The following is a 16548-nucleotide window of genomic DNA, read 5'->3' as shown; positions in this document are numbered from 1 at the left end:
ATATGTTAGTGTTTTGAGTTATATATAAAGAAAAATGTGTACATAAATCATAAGTTTGTGCTTCAGTGAATTTTTGCAAAGTGAAAACAATCATGTAGTCATCACCCAAATCAATAAATAGATTGTCACTTGTATTTTGGAAACTTACCACATGTCCCTTTGAGTTGTTACTCTCCCACTGGAAGGATACATAACCCACTACATTGACTTTAACACCACAGATTAGTTTTGTCCTTTGTTAAGTCAGTATGGATTTTGTGTCTGACTTCTATTGGTAGTAATCTATTTGTGACATATGTCTATGTTGTGCACATAATGGTTGTGCATTTTTATTTTTTTTAATGATATTCTACTGAAAGTATATACCACAATTTAATATCCATTCCACAGTTGACAGACTTTTGGGTTGCTTCCAGTTTTGAGCTAAAAAAAAAAAAATGCTAGTATAAGCATTCTTGTACATGTGTTGTGTTGCACATATGTCCCTTTCCATTCTTCTCCCCTCCTGTCCTGTTGTCCTCCCTTCTCTCCCCCCCACTTTCATTGGATTGGCTAGGAACTTTAGTATAATTTGAATAAATGTGACTGGTGATAATAGGCATCTTTGTTTTATTCCTGACTTTATAGGAAACACTTCTTATATGTTAATGTTAAGAATTATGTTTGTGGAGAAATCATATTACCTGACTTCAAATTATACCACAGAGCTATAGTAACCAAAGCAGCATGGTATGGGCATAAAAACAGATACGTAGACCGTGTTAGTCCGTTCTCACGCTGCTATGAAGAAATACCCGAGACTGGGTAATTTATAAAGGAAAAAGGTTTAGGCCAGGCACGGTGGCTCATGTCTGTAATCCCAGCACTTTGGTAGGTCAAGGTGGGTGGATCACTTGAGGTCAGGAGTTTGAGACCAGCCTGGCTAATGTGGCAAAACCCTGTCTCTACTAAAAATACAAAAGTTAGCTGGGCATGGTGGCGCATGCCTGTCATCCCAGCTACTTGGGAGGCTGAGGCAGGAGAATTGCTTGAACCCAGGAGGCGGAGGTTGCATTGAGCTAAGATTGTGCCACTGCACTCCAGCCTGAGTGACAAAGCAAGACTCTCACAAAAAAAAAGAAAAAAAAAATTAAAAAAATAAAAAGGAAACAGGTTTAATTGACTTGCAGTTCTGCATGGCTGGGGAGGCCTCAGGAACTTACAATCATGGCAGAAGGCACCTCTTCAGGGGGGCAGGAGAGAGAATAAGTGCCCACTGAAGGGATTAGCCCCTTATAAAACCATCAGATCTCTTGAGAACTAACTCACTATCAAAAAAACAGGATGGGGAAAACCGCCCTCATGATTCAGTTATCTCCACCTCCCCCATGAGAGGTGGGGAACTATAATTCAGGATGAGATTTGGGTGGGGACACAGCCAAACTATATCATTCCACCCCTGGCCCCTCCCAAATCTCGTGTCCTCATAATTCAAAACATGATCATGCCCTTCCAGCAGTCTCCCAAAGTCTTAACTCATTCCAGCATTAACTCAAAAGTTAAAGTCCATAGTCTCATATGAGACAAGGCAAATCCCTTCTACCTAACCGGTAAAATCAAAAACAAGTTAGTTGCATCCTAGAAACAATGGGGGTATAGACATTGGGTAAATACAACCATTCCAAATGGGAGACATTGGCCAAAACAAAGGGGCTACAGGCTCCATGCAAGTCTAAAATCCAGTAGGGCAGTCATTAAACCTTAAAGTTCCAAAATTATCTTCTTTGACTCCATGTCTCACATCCAGGTCATGCTGGTGCAAGAGGTGGGCTCCCATGGCCTTGGGCAGCTCTGCCCCTGCGACTTTGTAGGCTACAGTGCCCCTCCTGGCTGCTTTCAAAGGCTAGCAATGAGTGTCTACGGCTTTTCCTGGCACACAGTGCAAGCTGTTGATAGACATACCAAGTTCTGGGTTGGAGGATGGTTGCCCTCTTCTCACAGCTCCACTAGGCAGTGCCCCAGTGGGGACTCTGTGTGGGGGTTCCAACCTCACATTTCTCTTCTGCACTGCCTTAGCAGATGTTCTCCATGCAGCAGACTTCTGCCTAGACATGCAGGTGTTTCCATACATCCTCTGAAATCTAGGCGGAGGTTCCCAAACTTTGATTCTTGTCTTTTGCGCACCCGCAGGACCAACACCATGTGGAAGCTGCCAAGGCTGGGGGGCTTGTACCCTCTGAAGCAATGTCCTGAACTGTACCTTGGCCCCTTTTAGCCGTGGCTGGAGCAGCTGGCATGCAGTCCCAAGGCTGTACACAGCAGTGGGGGGCCCTGCATCTGGCCCAAGAAACCATTTTTCCCTCCTAGGCCTCCAGGCCTGTGATCGAAGGGACTGGTAGAAGGTGTCTGACATAACATTTGCCCCATTGTCTTGGTGATTAACATTCAGCTCCTTGTTAAATTATGCAGATTTCTGCAGGCGGCTTGAATTTATCTCTAAAAAATGGGTTTTTCTTTTCTTTTGCATTGTCAGGCTGTAATTTTTCCAACTATTTTTTTTTTTTTTGAGACGGAGTCTCATTCTGTTGCCAAGCTGGAGTGCAGTGGCATGATCTCAGCTCACTGCAACCTCTGACTTCCTGGTTCAAGTGATTCTCCTGCCCCAGCCTCCTGAATGGTTGGGATTACAGGCATGTGCCACCACACCCAGCTAATTTTTGTATTTTTAGTCGAGATGGGATTTCACCATGTTGGTCAGGATGGTCTTGATCTCCTGACCTCGTGATCCATCCAACTCAGCCTCCCAAAGTGCTGGAATTACAGGGGTAAGCCAGCGTGCCTGGCCAAATTTTTCAAACTTTTATGCTCTCCTTCCTCTTGAATGCTTTGTCGCTTAGAAATTTATTCTGCCAGATACCCCAAATCATCTCTCTCAAGTTCAAAGTTCCACAGATCTCTAGAACATGGGCAAAAACCCACCAGTCTCTTTGCTAAAGCACAACAAGAGTCACCTTTGCTCCAGTTCCCAACAAATTCCTTATCTCCATCTGAGACTACCTCAGCCTGTACTTCATCGTTTATATCACTGTCAGCATTTTGATCAAAGCCATTCAACAAGTCTCTAGGAAGTTCCTAACTTTCCCACATCTTCCTGTCTTCTGAACCCTCCAAGTCTCTAGGAAGTTCCAAGCTTTCCCACATTTTCCTGTCTTCTTCTGAGTCCTCTGAACTGTTCTAGCCTCTGCGTGTTACCCAGTTCCAAAGTTGCTTCCACATTTTCAGGTATCCTTACAGCAGCACACCACTCTTCCAGTAGTGTGTTAGTATTTACTGTATTAGTTTGTTCTCAAACACTGCTAATAAAAACGTACCTGAGACTGAGTAATTTACAAAGGAAAGAAGTTTAATTGACTCACAGTTCTGCATGGCTGGTGAGGCCTCAGGAAACTTACAATCATGGTGGAAGGCACCTATTCACATGAGGGCGAGAGAGAATGAGTGCCCAGCGAAGGGGGAAGCTGCTTATAAAACCATCAGATCTCTTGAGAACTCACTGTCACAAGAACAGGATGGGGGAAACCACCCCATGATTCAATTATCTCTACCTGGTCCCTCCTACGACACGTGGAATTATGGAAACTACAATTCAAGATGAGATTTGGGTGAGGACACAGCCGAACCACATCAAAAACCAGTGGAACTGAATAGAGAACCCATAAACAAATTCATACACCTACAGTGAACTCTTTTTTTGACAAAGGTGCCAGAACATACATTGGGGAAAGGACAATCTCTTCAATAAATGTTGCTGAGAAAACTGGATATCCATATGCAGAAGAATGAAACTTGATTTCTGTCTCTCGTCATATACAAAAATCAACATGGATTAAAGACTTAAATCTAAGACCTCAAACTATCAAACTATTACAAGAAACCATTGGGGAAACTCTCCAGTACATTGTAGTGGGCAAGGATTTCTTGAGTAGTACCGCACAAGCACACGCAACCAAAGCAAAAATGGAGATTTTTTGTTTGAGATCTCATCAAGTGAGAGATCTTTTTAACAAGTGAGATCTTGTTAAAAGATCTCACTTTTTAACAAGTGAGATCACATCAAGTTAAAAAGCTTCTGCACAGTAAAGGAAAAAATCAACAAAGTGAAAAAACAACCCACAGAATGGGAGAGAATATTTACAAACTACTCATCTGATAAAGGATTAATAACCAGACTGATTAATAATCAAACAACTCTAGGAAAAAAAATCTAATAATCTGATTTAAAAATGGGCAAAATATTTGAATAGACATTTCTCTAAATAAGACATACAAATGGCAAACACACACATAAAAACGTGCCTGGCATCATTGATCATCAGAGAAATGCAAATCACAACTATAATGAGATATCATCTCACCCCAGTTAAAATGACTTTTATCCAAAAGTCAGTCAATAACAAATACTGGCGAGATGTGGAGAAAAGGAAACCCATGTACACTGTTGTTGGAAATGTAAATTAGTACAACCACTGTGGAGAACAGTTTGGAGGTTCCTCAAAAAACTAAGAATAGAGCTACTATATGATCCAGCAATCTTACTGCTGGGTATATACCCAAAAGAAAGGAAATCAGTATACTGAAGAAATTTCTGTATTCTCGTGTTTGTTGCAGCACTGTTCACAATAGCCAAGATTTGGAAGTAACCTAAGTTTCCATCAACAGATGACTGAATAAAGAAAATGTGGTACATATACATAATGGCATACTATGTAACCATAAAAAAAGAATGAGATCCTGTCATTTGCAACAACATGGATGGAACTGGAGGTCATTCCGTTAAGTGAAATGAGGCACAGAAAGACAAACTTTACTTGTTCTTTAAGTGAGAGCTAAAAATCAAAACAATTCTGTGGATCTAAAAATCAAAACATTTGAACTCACGGAGATAGAGAGTAGAAGGACGGTTATCAGAGGCTGGGAATGGTAGTGGAGGGGTGGGAAGGAGTTGGGGGTTGTTAATGGATACAAAAATTATATACAGTTGGAAAGAATGAAGAAGACCTAGTAATTAATAGCACAACAGGGTGAATAAAGTCAGTGATAATTTAATTGTACATTTAAAATTAACTAAAAGCGTATAATTGAATTGTCTGTTACACAAAGGATAAATACTTGAGGGGATGGATATTCTATTTTCTATGATGTGATTATTATTGCATGCATATATCAAAGTATCTCATGTAACCCATAAATATGTATACTGTGTACCCACAAAATTTAAAAAATTTTTAAACAGAAAAACATTATGTTTGCTTTGCTGTTGGTATTCTCTTTTAAGCAAATATCTTTTATCCCTATTTTGCTAGGAGTTTGTTTCATATGGATATTAAACTTTAATCAAATGTTCTTACTGCATTTACTGAGATAATCATATTTTTCTCTGTTAATCTATTAATGTGACTCAACATCAGTAGGTTTTTATGATGTTAAACCACTTTTGCATTCTTGGTATGAGTCTTACTTGTTCTTGATACATAATCTGTGTTATACATTGTTGGATTTGGCTTGCTAGTATTAATTTAGGATTTTTTTAGATTATATTGGTATGTGACATTAGCCGTAATGTAACTTTCTAGTTTTCATGAGCATAGTTTTCTAGTATTATCCTTCTCTGGCTTTTGTATTAAGAATATCTGAGCCTCATAGTATAAGTTGGGGAATGCATCTCTTTTTCCTAATGGGATGGTCTGTAAAAAAACAGGATTATCAGTTCCTTGTGTGTTTGATAGAACTTGCCTGTAAAGTAATATGGATCTGGTATTTGTGTGTGTGTGTGTGCGTGCGTTTGTGTGTGTGTGTGTGTGTGTGTGGGTAGACCTTAAATCCTAGAATTGGTTTCTTTAATGATTATGAGACTACTTAGATTTTTCTCATTAAGATTTATACTGTTTTTATAATCATGTCCATTTTTTCTTTCTTAATATTATTTATCTGCATCTACTTTCTTCTTAATTGTTCTTGACAGTAGTTGTAAACATTTTAAGAGTTTTTAATTTTTTGATCTGTCTTTTTTGCGATTTTATGATTTCCGTTCTTTGTTATTTACTTTCTCCTATGTACTTGTTCTCTTTCCATCCTCTGAGTTGGACAATTAGTTCATTAATTTTTGGCCTTTCCTGTTTTCTTTTTTTCTTTGAAAAATTCTATTATAAACACGATGCTTTCATATACATACAGTGATATGGTTACTTACATGCAAGTTAACATACCCATTATCTTACATAGTTACCCCCTTTTTTCTTTGCAAAAGCACATAAAATCTGTCTTAGCAAAAACTCCAGAGTATAATACAATATTTCTAACTATAGTCCTCATACTGTACATTAGATCTCCAGACTTGTTCATCCTACATATCTACTACTTTGTATCCTTTGACTTATATCTCTCCATTTGCTCACCAGCACCACCACCCCACCCTGCTGATCCCTGGTAAGTATTATTTTATTCTCTGTGTGTATTCAGCTTTTTTGTAGATTCCACCTGTGGTTAGGCATGGTCGCTCACGCTCATAATTCCAGCACTTTGGGAGGCTGAGGCGGGCGGGTCACTTGAGCCCAGGAGTTCGAGACCAGTCTGGGCAATGTGGTGAAACCTCTTCTCTACAAAAGAAAAAAAATACAAAAATTAGCCAGGCATGGTGGCATGTGCCTGTAGTCCCAGCTATTCAGGATGCTGAGGTGAGAGAATCACCTGAGCCCAGGGAGGCTGAGGCCTGTAGTGAGCTGAGATCCCACTACTGCACTCCAGTCTGAGTGAGGCCCTGTCTGAAAAACAAACAAGCAAACCCCCACCCCGAGATTCCGCATACAAGTATAATCATGCAGTATTTTTCTGTGTGTGGCTTATTTTGCTTAGTGTAATGTCCTCCGGGTTCATCCATGACAAATGGCAAGGTCTCCTTTTTTAAGGTTGAATAATATGCCACTTTATACACACACACCCCCACATACATGCACCCACATTATTTCTCTATCCACAGACACTTTGGTTGTTTTCATATCTTACCACTGTGAATAATACTTTCTTCTTTATTTTTATTTTTTATTGTTTTTTGAGTTGCAGTCTCCCTCTGTCACCCAGGCTGGAGTGCAATGGCATGATCTTGGCTCACTGCAGCCTCGTCCTCCTGGGTTCAAGCGATTCTCCTGCGTCAGCCTTCCGAGTAGCTGGGACTATAGGCACCCGCCATCACGCCCAGCTAATTTTTGAAATTTTCTTTTTTTTAGTAGAGATGGGGTTTCACCATGTTGGCCAGGCTGGTCTCAAACTTTTGACCTTGGGTGATCCGCTTGCTTTGGCTCCCAAAGTGCTTTAATTATAGGCATGAATCACCACGCCCAGCCTGTTTTGTTTTGTTTTGTTTTTAAAGTATTAAGGTTAGAAGTTTCTGTCTAAATACAACTTTAAATGCTTCCTATGAAGTTATTTACTTATTTATTTTAGAGACAAGATCTTGCTTTGTTGCCTAGGCTGGAGTGCAGTGGCACAGTCATAGCTCACTGTAACCTTGAACTCCTGGGCTCAAGTGATCCTCTCGCCTTGGCCTTCCGGAGTGCTGGGATCACAGGTGTCAGCCATCGTGCCTGACTTGAGTTTTTGATATTCAGTATTTTTATTATGGTCATTTCTCAATATTTAAACATTTCCATTATGCATTTCTGTATAGTCCATGAGTGTTTATTAAGAAGTGTTTAAAATTGTTCAAACAAATGGTTGTTTTGGGGTTAGCTTAATTCTACTCTGTTGAGAGAACATATTCTATATGATATAGATTATTTTGTCTTTGTTGAGATTTGATTTGTGGGTAAAACATGGTTGTTTCATAGAAGGTCCAAGTGTGCTTGAGAATACTGTATATTCTCTTATTGTTGGGTGTATTGTATTAGATCAAATTGACTAATTTTGTTGATCAACTTTTCTGTTTTTTTATTTGCTCAATTATCAGTTATCAAGGAAGGTATATTGAACTCTCCTGGTATGCTTGTAGATTGATCATTTTCTCCTTTTTTGTTGTGTTTTATTTTGAGACAGGGTCTTGCCCAGGCTGGAGTGCAGTGGTATAATCACAGCCCACTGCAACCTCAATCTTCTGGGCTCAACTGATTCTCCCACCTCAGCCTCCCAAGTAGCTGGGACTACAGGCACACACTGCCATGCCTGGGCAATTTTGGTATTTTTTGTAGGGACTGGATTTTGCAATGTTTCCCAGCCTGCTCTTGAACTGCTGGGATCAAGCAATCTGCCCACCTCAGCCCCACAAAGTGCTGGGATTACAAGTGTAAGCTACTGCACCCAGCCAGTTTCTTCTTTTAATTGTATTAATTTTGAGGCTATCTAATTGATATATTTAATCTTAGATATGTTATATATCTTTCGGGTGAATTTTTTCTGGTATCATTTTGAAGTTGTCCTCATGATTTCCAGTAGTGAATTTTGTCTTAAAATATTTTTTGTTTGATGATAATGTGGCTACACCAGCCTTCTTTTGCTTAATGTTTGCCAGGCTTAGAATTTTTCCATCCCTATCCATCAAACTTTCTGTGATCTTGTATAATTTTTTAAAACTGTCGTGTTATATTCAACTAGATTTTTTAAAATCTTACTGATCTCTCACTTTTAACTGGTCATTTTGATCCATTTATATTTATTGTTGTCACTGCATATTTGTGTTATTTTATTTTGTACTTTCTTTTTTTTTGAGACAGTCTCACTCTGTCGCCCAGGCTGGAATGCAGTGGTGCAGTCTCGGCCCACCGCAACCTCTGCCTCTCAGTTGCAGGTGATGCTTGTGCCTCAGCCTCCCAAGTAGCTGAGACTACAGGCATGTGCCACCATGCAGCTAATTTTTTGTATTTTTAGTAGAGATGGTGTTTCACCTTGTTGGCTAGGCTGATCTCGAACTCCTGGCCTCAGGTGATCCTCCCACCTTGGCCTCCCAAAGTGCTAGGATTACAGGCATGAGCCACCATGCCCGGCCTTATTTTGTACTTTCCTTATATCATGTTTTTTCCTTTTTTTTCTTTTTTCTTTTTTTTTTTAATGCATATTTAAACAATTTCTTATTGATACGTATTTGTATATACTTATGGGGTATATGTGATATTTTGTTACATGCATAAATGATTAAGTTAGCATATATGGGGTATCCAGCATCTCAGGCTTTTATCATTTTTATGTATTGGGAACATTTAAGTTCTTTTAGCTATTTTGAAATACACCTTTTTAAATCCTTTTTTCTTCTTTTCCTATTAGATTAAATTTCTCTATTCCTCTCTCTCTCTTTTTTAAATTCTGCTGATTTGGAAGATATACTTTTAATTCTTGTTTTGATGGGTACCCTTAACTGATTTCTTTAACCTTTTTATGGAAATAAAAAAGCACTCTAGGAAAGTGCAGCTATCATAAATTTCACAAGCTGAAATTACTTATGTATCAGCATCCAGATCAAAAAACAGAACATTCCTAGCATGTCAGAAGTCCCCTTTGTGCTTCTTTCTAGTAAGTACTACCCTCGACCCTTTGCAGATAACTGTTGTTCTGACTTCTAGTAGCATGAATTAGTTTTCTCTGTTTTTTTACTGTTCAGTTTATATTCTCATATCTGGCCTTTGTACTGTACAGTTTTGTATTCTTGTGTCTGGCCTCTGTGTTCAACATCAGATTTGTGAGACTCATTTAAATTTTTGTATGTAGTTCATTCTTTCTCATGGTTGCATAGTATTTCATTCATAAATATTACTATTCATTCCAATATTGACAGACATATATTTAAATTTTTAATGTACATATTTGGTTCTAAAAGTTTAAAGTTGGCTGGGCGTGGTGGCTCACACCTACAATCACAGGACTTTGGGAGGCCGAGGCGGGTGGATCACGAGGTCAGGAGATCGAGACTATCCTGGCTAACACAGTGAAACCCCTTCTCTACTAAAAAATTAGCCGGGTGTGGTGGCCATCGCCTGTAGTCCCACCTACTCCGGAAGCTGAGGAGGGGGGGAGGAATGACGTGAACCCAGGAGGCGGAGCTTGCAGTGAGCTGAGATTGCGCCATTGCGCTCCAGCCTGGGGGACAGAGCCCGACTCCGTCTCAAAAAAAAAAAAAAAAAAAACTTTAAAGTTGAAGATATTATTTCCATTGTTTCTGGCTTCTGTTGTTGCTCTTGGAAAGTATTCTAAATTTTAATCCTTCATGGATAATTTGTCTTTTCTCTTGGGCTTTTATAAAGATCTCTTTGTCCTTTGTTTTCTGCAGTCACAACATGTCTAGGTGTGAATTTACTTTTATTGTCCCATTTGAAACTTGTGTTTCTCAATCCGAAGATCCACATCTTTTTTTTTTTTTTTTTTTTTTTTTTTTTAATCTGCCGCCCAGGCCGAAGTACAGTGGTGCGATCTCGGCTCACTGCAACCTCCACCTCCCAAGTTCAAGCGATTCTCCTGCCTCAGCCTCCTGAGTATCTGGGATTACAGGCACATGCCACCACGCCCGGCTAATTTTTGTATTTTTAGTAAAGATGGGGTTTCACCATGTTGGTCAGGCTTGTCTTGAACTCCTGACCTCGTGATCCGCCCACCTCGGCCCCGCAAAGTGCTAGATTATAGGCGTGAGCCACCGTGCCAAGCCCCACATCTTCTATCAGTTCTGGAAAAAAAAAAAAAAAAAAACCTAACCCATTGGTTTCAAATCATAATGGTAACATGGGCAAATAAATGTTTTAAAAAATCACTCTGTTGCTTACCAGTTGTTTACTTTGGGCAAAACATTCAAATGACTTGTGCCTCAGATTTCTCATCTGTGCAATGAGGGCAATACTAATCTCTATTCTTCCTACCTCAGAGAGCAATCTTGGATAGCAAGGAGGAGAATGTACTTGAAATTGCATTGCAAGTTATAATATGCTACACAAATAGTGCAGGATTGAGCTCACTGTAGATGTTCAACAGAATTTATTGAATGAATCTCAATAAATGTTTGTTGAATGTTTAATGAATAAACTGTAAATATTATTTAAAATTTTATTTTTCTCCTTCCCCATCCCCTATAAAAGAAATGCGAGAATATTTGCATCATTCACAGAAATTACCTATGTATACACATAGAATGTATATGAAAAATCACTAGGATGATTTAGACATAAAATGAAATTATATTCAGCTCCCAATGCTGTTGATTTTCTAAAATATAAGCCATTGTCTCTACCATTGGTAGTGTTTAATGTCTGTAAACTACTGTTGTTCCTTTTGTCTGTACTCTGTACCAGCCATCAGATATGTGTGTATTCTTGTCTTAGTGTTCATTTTTTAATGAATTAATGTATTTCCTGCCTCTCTAATTAGATTTTGTGGAGATGGGCTAGTAGAAAGTTCATGGGTTTAAAATTAGGCAGATCTGGAACCAGATCTTGACTTTTCCATTTCCTGACCTGTGACATTAGGCAAGTAGCTTTGGTTTTCTCATCTTCTGTTTACTTTTCTGAAAAGTAAGAGATTAATTTAGTTATGGATTCCCTGCCATGTGAATAGTGTTCTTTTAGGAGTTTGAATGACTTAATTTGTATCCTTGTAGCAACCTTGCAATATAGATGTTATTATTCTTTTATAGGTAGGGAACTTGGTACTCAGAAAGGTAACTTGCCCAAGGTCATAAAGCTAGTATGCATTATAACCAGACTTTTAACCTGGGGTGTCTGATTATAAAGTCTGTCTCCTCACTAATATCTGAGAAGGTGTTTAGCACAGTTGACACTCAGTTAATATAGGCTCTTTTTTAGTGGAGTGATAATGTTTTATAATTTTCTAACACTTGACATTTTTCCGTGTACATAGTAGGCACTTCTTCACCAATTGCTTATTGGCTCTGTTTATGCTGCTGTTGTTTTATTCACTGAATGTTCACTTTTTAGCCAAAGGGAAAGGACACTCCCAAACCAGAGTGAATATTAATGCTGCCTTGGTTGAGGATATAATCAACTTGGAAGAGGTGAATGAAGAAATGAAGTCTGTGATAGAAGCACTCAAGGATAATTTCAATAAGACTCTCAATATAAGGACCTCACCAGGTTAGTGACTGAACCAGTGTTCTGGGGAGGGATGTAATGGAAAGAGCATGAGTTTGGCAGAGTTGAGTTTTAGTCCCAGCTTTACCACTTACTAACTGGTGGCCATGGGCAGTTACTTTAGTTTCCTGGTCCTCTGTTTTCTTGTTTGATTCTTAACTTACAGCTTTGGGGTGAGAGTTAAAATAAATGAGGTAACATATATTATGGTTCTAGCACAGTGCCTGGCGTGTAGTTAACACTACGTTTATTTATCCATGCAGCAAATTTTTGTCTACTGTGGAACTAGGCATTGTGCTAGTGCATAGTAGTGAACAAAAATAGGTATTGTCTTTGCTATCATGGAATTATACTCTCAAAAAAATGAGATTTTTATTTTGAATGTACTATAAACACATCTAGGTAGTATCATAGTAACTGACGTCTTTGGTCCGATTTTTCCAATTTGTCCTGTTTGGCAGTTCTTATCCCTTACTGGGAACCAAATGGATACAGACCTGCCCACGTGAGGCATTTCTGTACCCCTGAGCTTGACCAGGAATATTCCGTTTGGGTTAATAACTTCCTGAAAGGGGCTTTTCTAAGTGGGAAATGTCAGAACTGTCTAGGCGAACTGTTTGCAGATGTGATGGAGAAGTGAGTTGTCAGCTGATGGTTCAAGCAGGCAGGAAAAATCCAATTGCTGTTAAATTAGCCTTTTGCAAATTGTCATCATCCTAAAGTCAAACCTGGGACCCCCCTCTGAAGGTACCTGTGGGAGCTTGGGCTGCTTGTACTCACGTCTTGATTAGGGTAGTTCATAAGAAAACTAGAAATAGTTCGCTCTTAAGAAAACCAAGTGAAAAATACAGCTCCACTTATAAACACTATCAGAAACATACCGAGTTCAGAGATGAGATCCAATGTGAAACTAGAAGACCATTCCCGTCATTTGTCAACCTTTGGGCTGGGGCATTTCTGCCTTTGCTGACAGTAGAGCGTGCCATTCAATCTCTCTCAACTGTTTATTTTAAACTTGCTTATTATTTTAGGTATGAAACTGATAAAGTGCTCTGTCTCCCCTGTGCTTTCTGGCCTGTTAACATTCTGCAGCCGAAACCAGAGAGCGGTTTGAGAGGAGCTCAGGGAGAAATGTGATACTTAAAATTAGCCAGCAAGCTCCACTCTTGTTGAACTTAAAAAGATGATGGGCCTGGAAAGAGGTTGGGAGTGTAATTTGTTAAATGTTAACCTCTGAGAAAATGAGGGGCAGGAATGAGGCTGAGGGAGATTCTCGCTGGGGACAGATTGAGGGAAAAGGATTTGATGCATTATGTCGATATGGATTTAGGAATGGTAACCACCACAATTGCATTCTGAAAAGTCTGTGTGGGGACTTCTGTGGCAAAGGATCTTATGGCAAATCAGGAAGACTGAATTAAGATCCATTTCAAAAGGCCTCCTGTTGGTATTTCCTCTTTCCTTTCTCTTCAGGATTATGTTTGTATAATGTTCTATATAGAACTTTGGGCCATGAAGAGACTGGATGAAACAGACTAAATTTAGCTAGTCTCTTTTGCCAGATTCTTCCATTTTATCTTTAATTACTGTTTGAACCAACGGGTACCCCCCTACATTTTCCTCTTTCTCACAGCAATTTCTATCTCCCAGATAACTGACACCTTTTAACAGTTGTCTAGATACAGGTTTATTTGTTTATTCATTGTTGTCCTCTTCCCTTTCATCCATCCATGCATACATTCATTTATCATCAAAGCATTATTGAACACGTTTTCTGTGCTGATTAATATGTGCTGTTGATACAGAGAGAAAATATATTGTCCCCACCTTCCAGGAGCCTAGAACCTGATGTGAAGGGTCAAACAAGTAAATCAGTATGTATAAAACCATACAGCAAAGCTGAGTGGTGAAGACCAAATGACTTTGGAGTTGGTCAGACCTGGGTTTGAATTCAGGCTCCATTAAGAGCTGTTGTCATCTTGGGCAAGTTACTCTGTATGCCTCAAGTTTTCTTGTCTGTAAGATAGAAATAATAACTATCTCATAGAGTTAATATGATATTAACAGCAAATACATTATAGAAAGCATTTATCATGATGTCTTGCTCATAGGAAGTTTTCAGTAAATATAGAGAATTGTCATTATTATGGAAATGTGCTCGGATGCTGGGGGCTTATAAAAGGGGTTTGTAATCCAGCCTAGGAGGTGAGACAAGATTGCTGAGATTAGATGCCACTGTATCTGACTGTTAAGGAATGAGCAGAATTTATCTGAACAGAGAAGAGTGTTTGCAGTAGAAGGAAAAATATATGCAAGGGTCCTGAAGCAATTCAGAACAGAGTTTAATTAGAGAATATTAGAGTATATTAGAGAAATTAAAACACAGAATGTCAAGAAGTAATAATAGCATTTACTGGGACACAGTTTAAGTGCTTTTCCTACGTTCTGCCATTTAATCTTCATAAAAACCCTATGAAATGTAAGTACAGTTTTTTTTTTTTTTGAATCAGAGTCTCGTACTGTCTCCTGGGCTGGAGTGCAATGGCGTGATCTCTGCTCACTGCAACCTTCTTCTCCCGGGTTCAAGTGATTCTCCTGCCTCATCCTCCCAACTAGCTGGGATTTCAGGCGCCTGCCACCATGCCCAGCTAATTTTTTGTATTTTTAGTAGAGACGGGGTTTCACTGTTTTGGCCAGGCTGGTCTCAAACTCCTGACCTCGTGATCCGCCCACCTCAGCCTCCCAAAGTGCTGGGATTATAGGCGTTAGCCACTGTGCCCGGCGAGATATAAGTACAGTTTTTATGTCCCATTTAGAAATCAGGAAACAGAGGCCAAGAAGGCTGAAGGAATCTACCCATGGTCACACAATCAGAAAGTGGCAGAGTTGGTATTTGAACTCAGGTCATTGGTCTTCAGAGTAACAAAGACTTTTACCATTATACCTCCTGGACTTTTCCAGGTTGAAGCCACTGGTGTCAGCAACCTTCTGTCTCATGATGACATTGAATCTGGTTGAGTATCTCAAATCAGATCTTTGGGCCACAGTATGGTACTGCATTATTCTAACAACATATTGCCAGGACAACTCCAATTTGTTTATAAGACTCCTTCCCCCACTTTTCCCTTTGTGTCTCAGAATGAGCCATCCTTGAGTGGTTCCTACTGTGAATGGTAAGGTTTTTCTTCTAGTTCTCATTTGCATAGGAAATAAGGGAGTTTGAGTAATGCCTCTTTTCCATCTGTAACTGTAGCTTTATTGCTTGCCTTCTTGCCATTTTTGAAAATTTTTCCCAGGGTTTTCCAGAATTTAGATGCAGACAAAGATTATATCCAGGATAACAGGAAAATGTTAATAGTTTTGTTGTTGTTGTTGTTTTGTTTAATGAGCTAGTTTCTAAAGGGGATCTAAGTACCACAGTGAAGGGTCGTATAAGCAAATGGTTCCAAATCTGGCTGTGTCAGAATCATGTGGTGAACCTAAAAAAAAAATTACAGGCTTCCCCAAATCACAGGCTCTGAAGCCTCTACAGAATCAGGATCTCTTTGGGGTGGGGCCCAGGAATCTAATTTTCAAAGCTCCCTGGTGATTCTGATGTACAGCCGGGTTTGAGTTCCATTTGTAAGGGAAAGAGCCTTGATTGAAATCAGAATTAAGCATACCTGAGTTTGGGTCTTGGCACTTGTTTTTCCTTTTGTCACCCCTGTGATCTTGGCCTGTTTATTCTTCCCAAGTCTTATTTTCTCATCTGTAAAGTGGGAGTAATAATGCAGTGTTACAGGGTCGTTGTAAGGACTAAAAGGGATAATAAGAGTTACCAACTTTAATGCATATTTTTTGGTGTTTATTGTATACTCCATTGTTTATATTTAGTTAGACTCCTTTAGCTGCAGTCCTCACTCGAATCCTCTAAGGTAGTTATTTTTTGACTGAGTTGGAAACCAAGGCACAGAGAAGATAAGTAACTCACCCGAGGTTTCATAGCAAGTAAATGGCAGAGTTGCTTGTGAGGGTGATCAGCTGTTTCCAGTTTTAGTTCAAAAAGCCCTGTCACAGAAAATTCTTCAGCTCCAGGCAAACCAGGATGGTTGGCCACCCTAGTTGCTGGTGAGGAATTCCAACCTAGTTCTGTCAACATTTCAAGCTTTTTCTATCACAGAATACTGCTGTTCCTGTGAAAGCCCCTTGTACACTCTTGTCACAATGGTAAGAATCCCTAAATGTTTGTTGAATCTGAATTATTATTATTGTTTTGAGACAAGATCTCACTCTGTTGCTCACGGTAGAGTGCAGTAGCCAGTACAGCTCACTGTAACCTCTACCTCTTCGGTTCAAGTAGTCCTCCCACCTCAGCCTCATTGCTGAGTAGCTCGTCTTCCAGGCACACGCCACCATGCCTGCTAATTAAAAAAATATTTTTGTAGAGATGTGGTCTTGCTGTTTTGCCCAGGTTGGT

At 39.4% G+C, this 16548-nt stretch overlaps 1 protein-coding gene across 4 annotated transcripts in view; it reads left to right on the top strand.

The window, feature by feature from the left end:
- Positions 1–16548, top strand: part of MRRF (mitochondrial ribosome recycling factor) — a 65688-nt gene that overhangs the window by 9363 nt on the left and 39777 nt on the right. For 3 of the 4 annotated variants that reach the window (XM_025359059.1, XM_025359057.1, XM_025359060.1), the window contains exon 3: positions 11940–12095. The exons of the other annotated variant lie outside the window; for it this stretch is intronic. In XM_025359059.1, coding sequence (XP_025214844.1) covers positions 11940–12095 — 156 coding nt within the window. The remainder of the gene's footprint in view (positions 1–11939; positions 12096–16548) is intronic. 4 annotated transcript variants of the gene reach the window in all.

Source organism: Theropithecus gelada, chromosome 15 (assembly GCF_003255815.1).
Source record: "Theropithecus gelada isolate Dixy chromosome 15, Tgel_1.0, whole genome shotgun sequence".
Lineage (NCBI taxonomy): Eukaryota > Metazoa > Chordata > Mammalia > Primates > Cercopithecidae > Theropithecus > Theropithecus gelada.
Note: the sequence above shows the minus strand (reverse complement) of the source record. Positions and strands in the feature narration are given on the sequence as shown.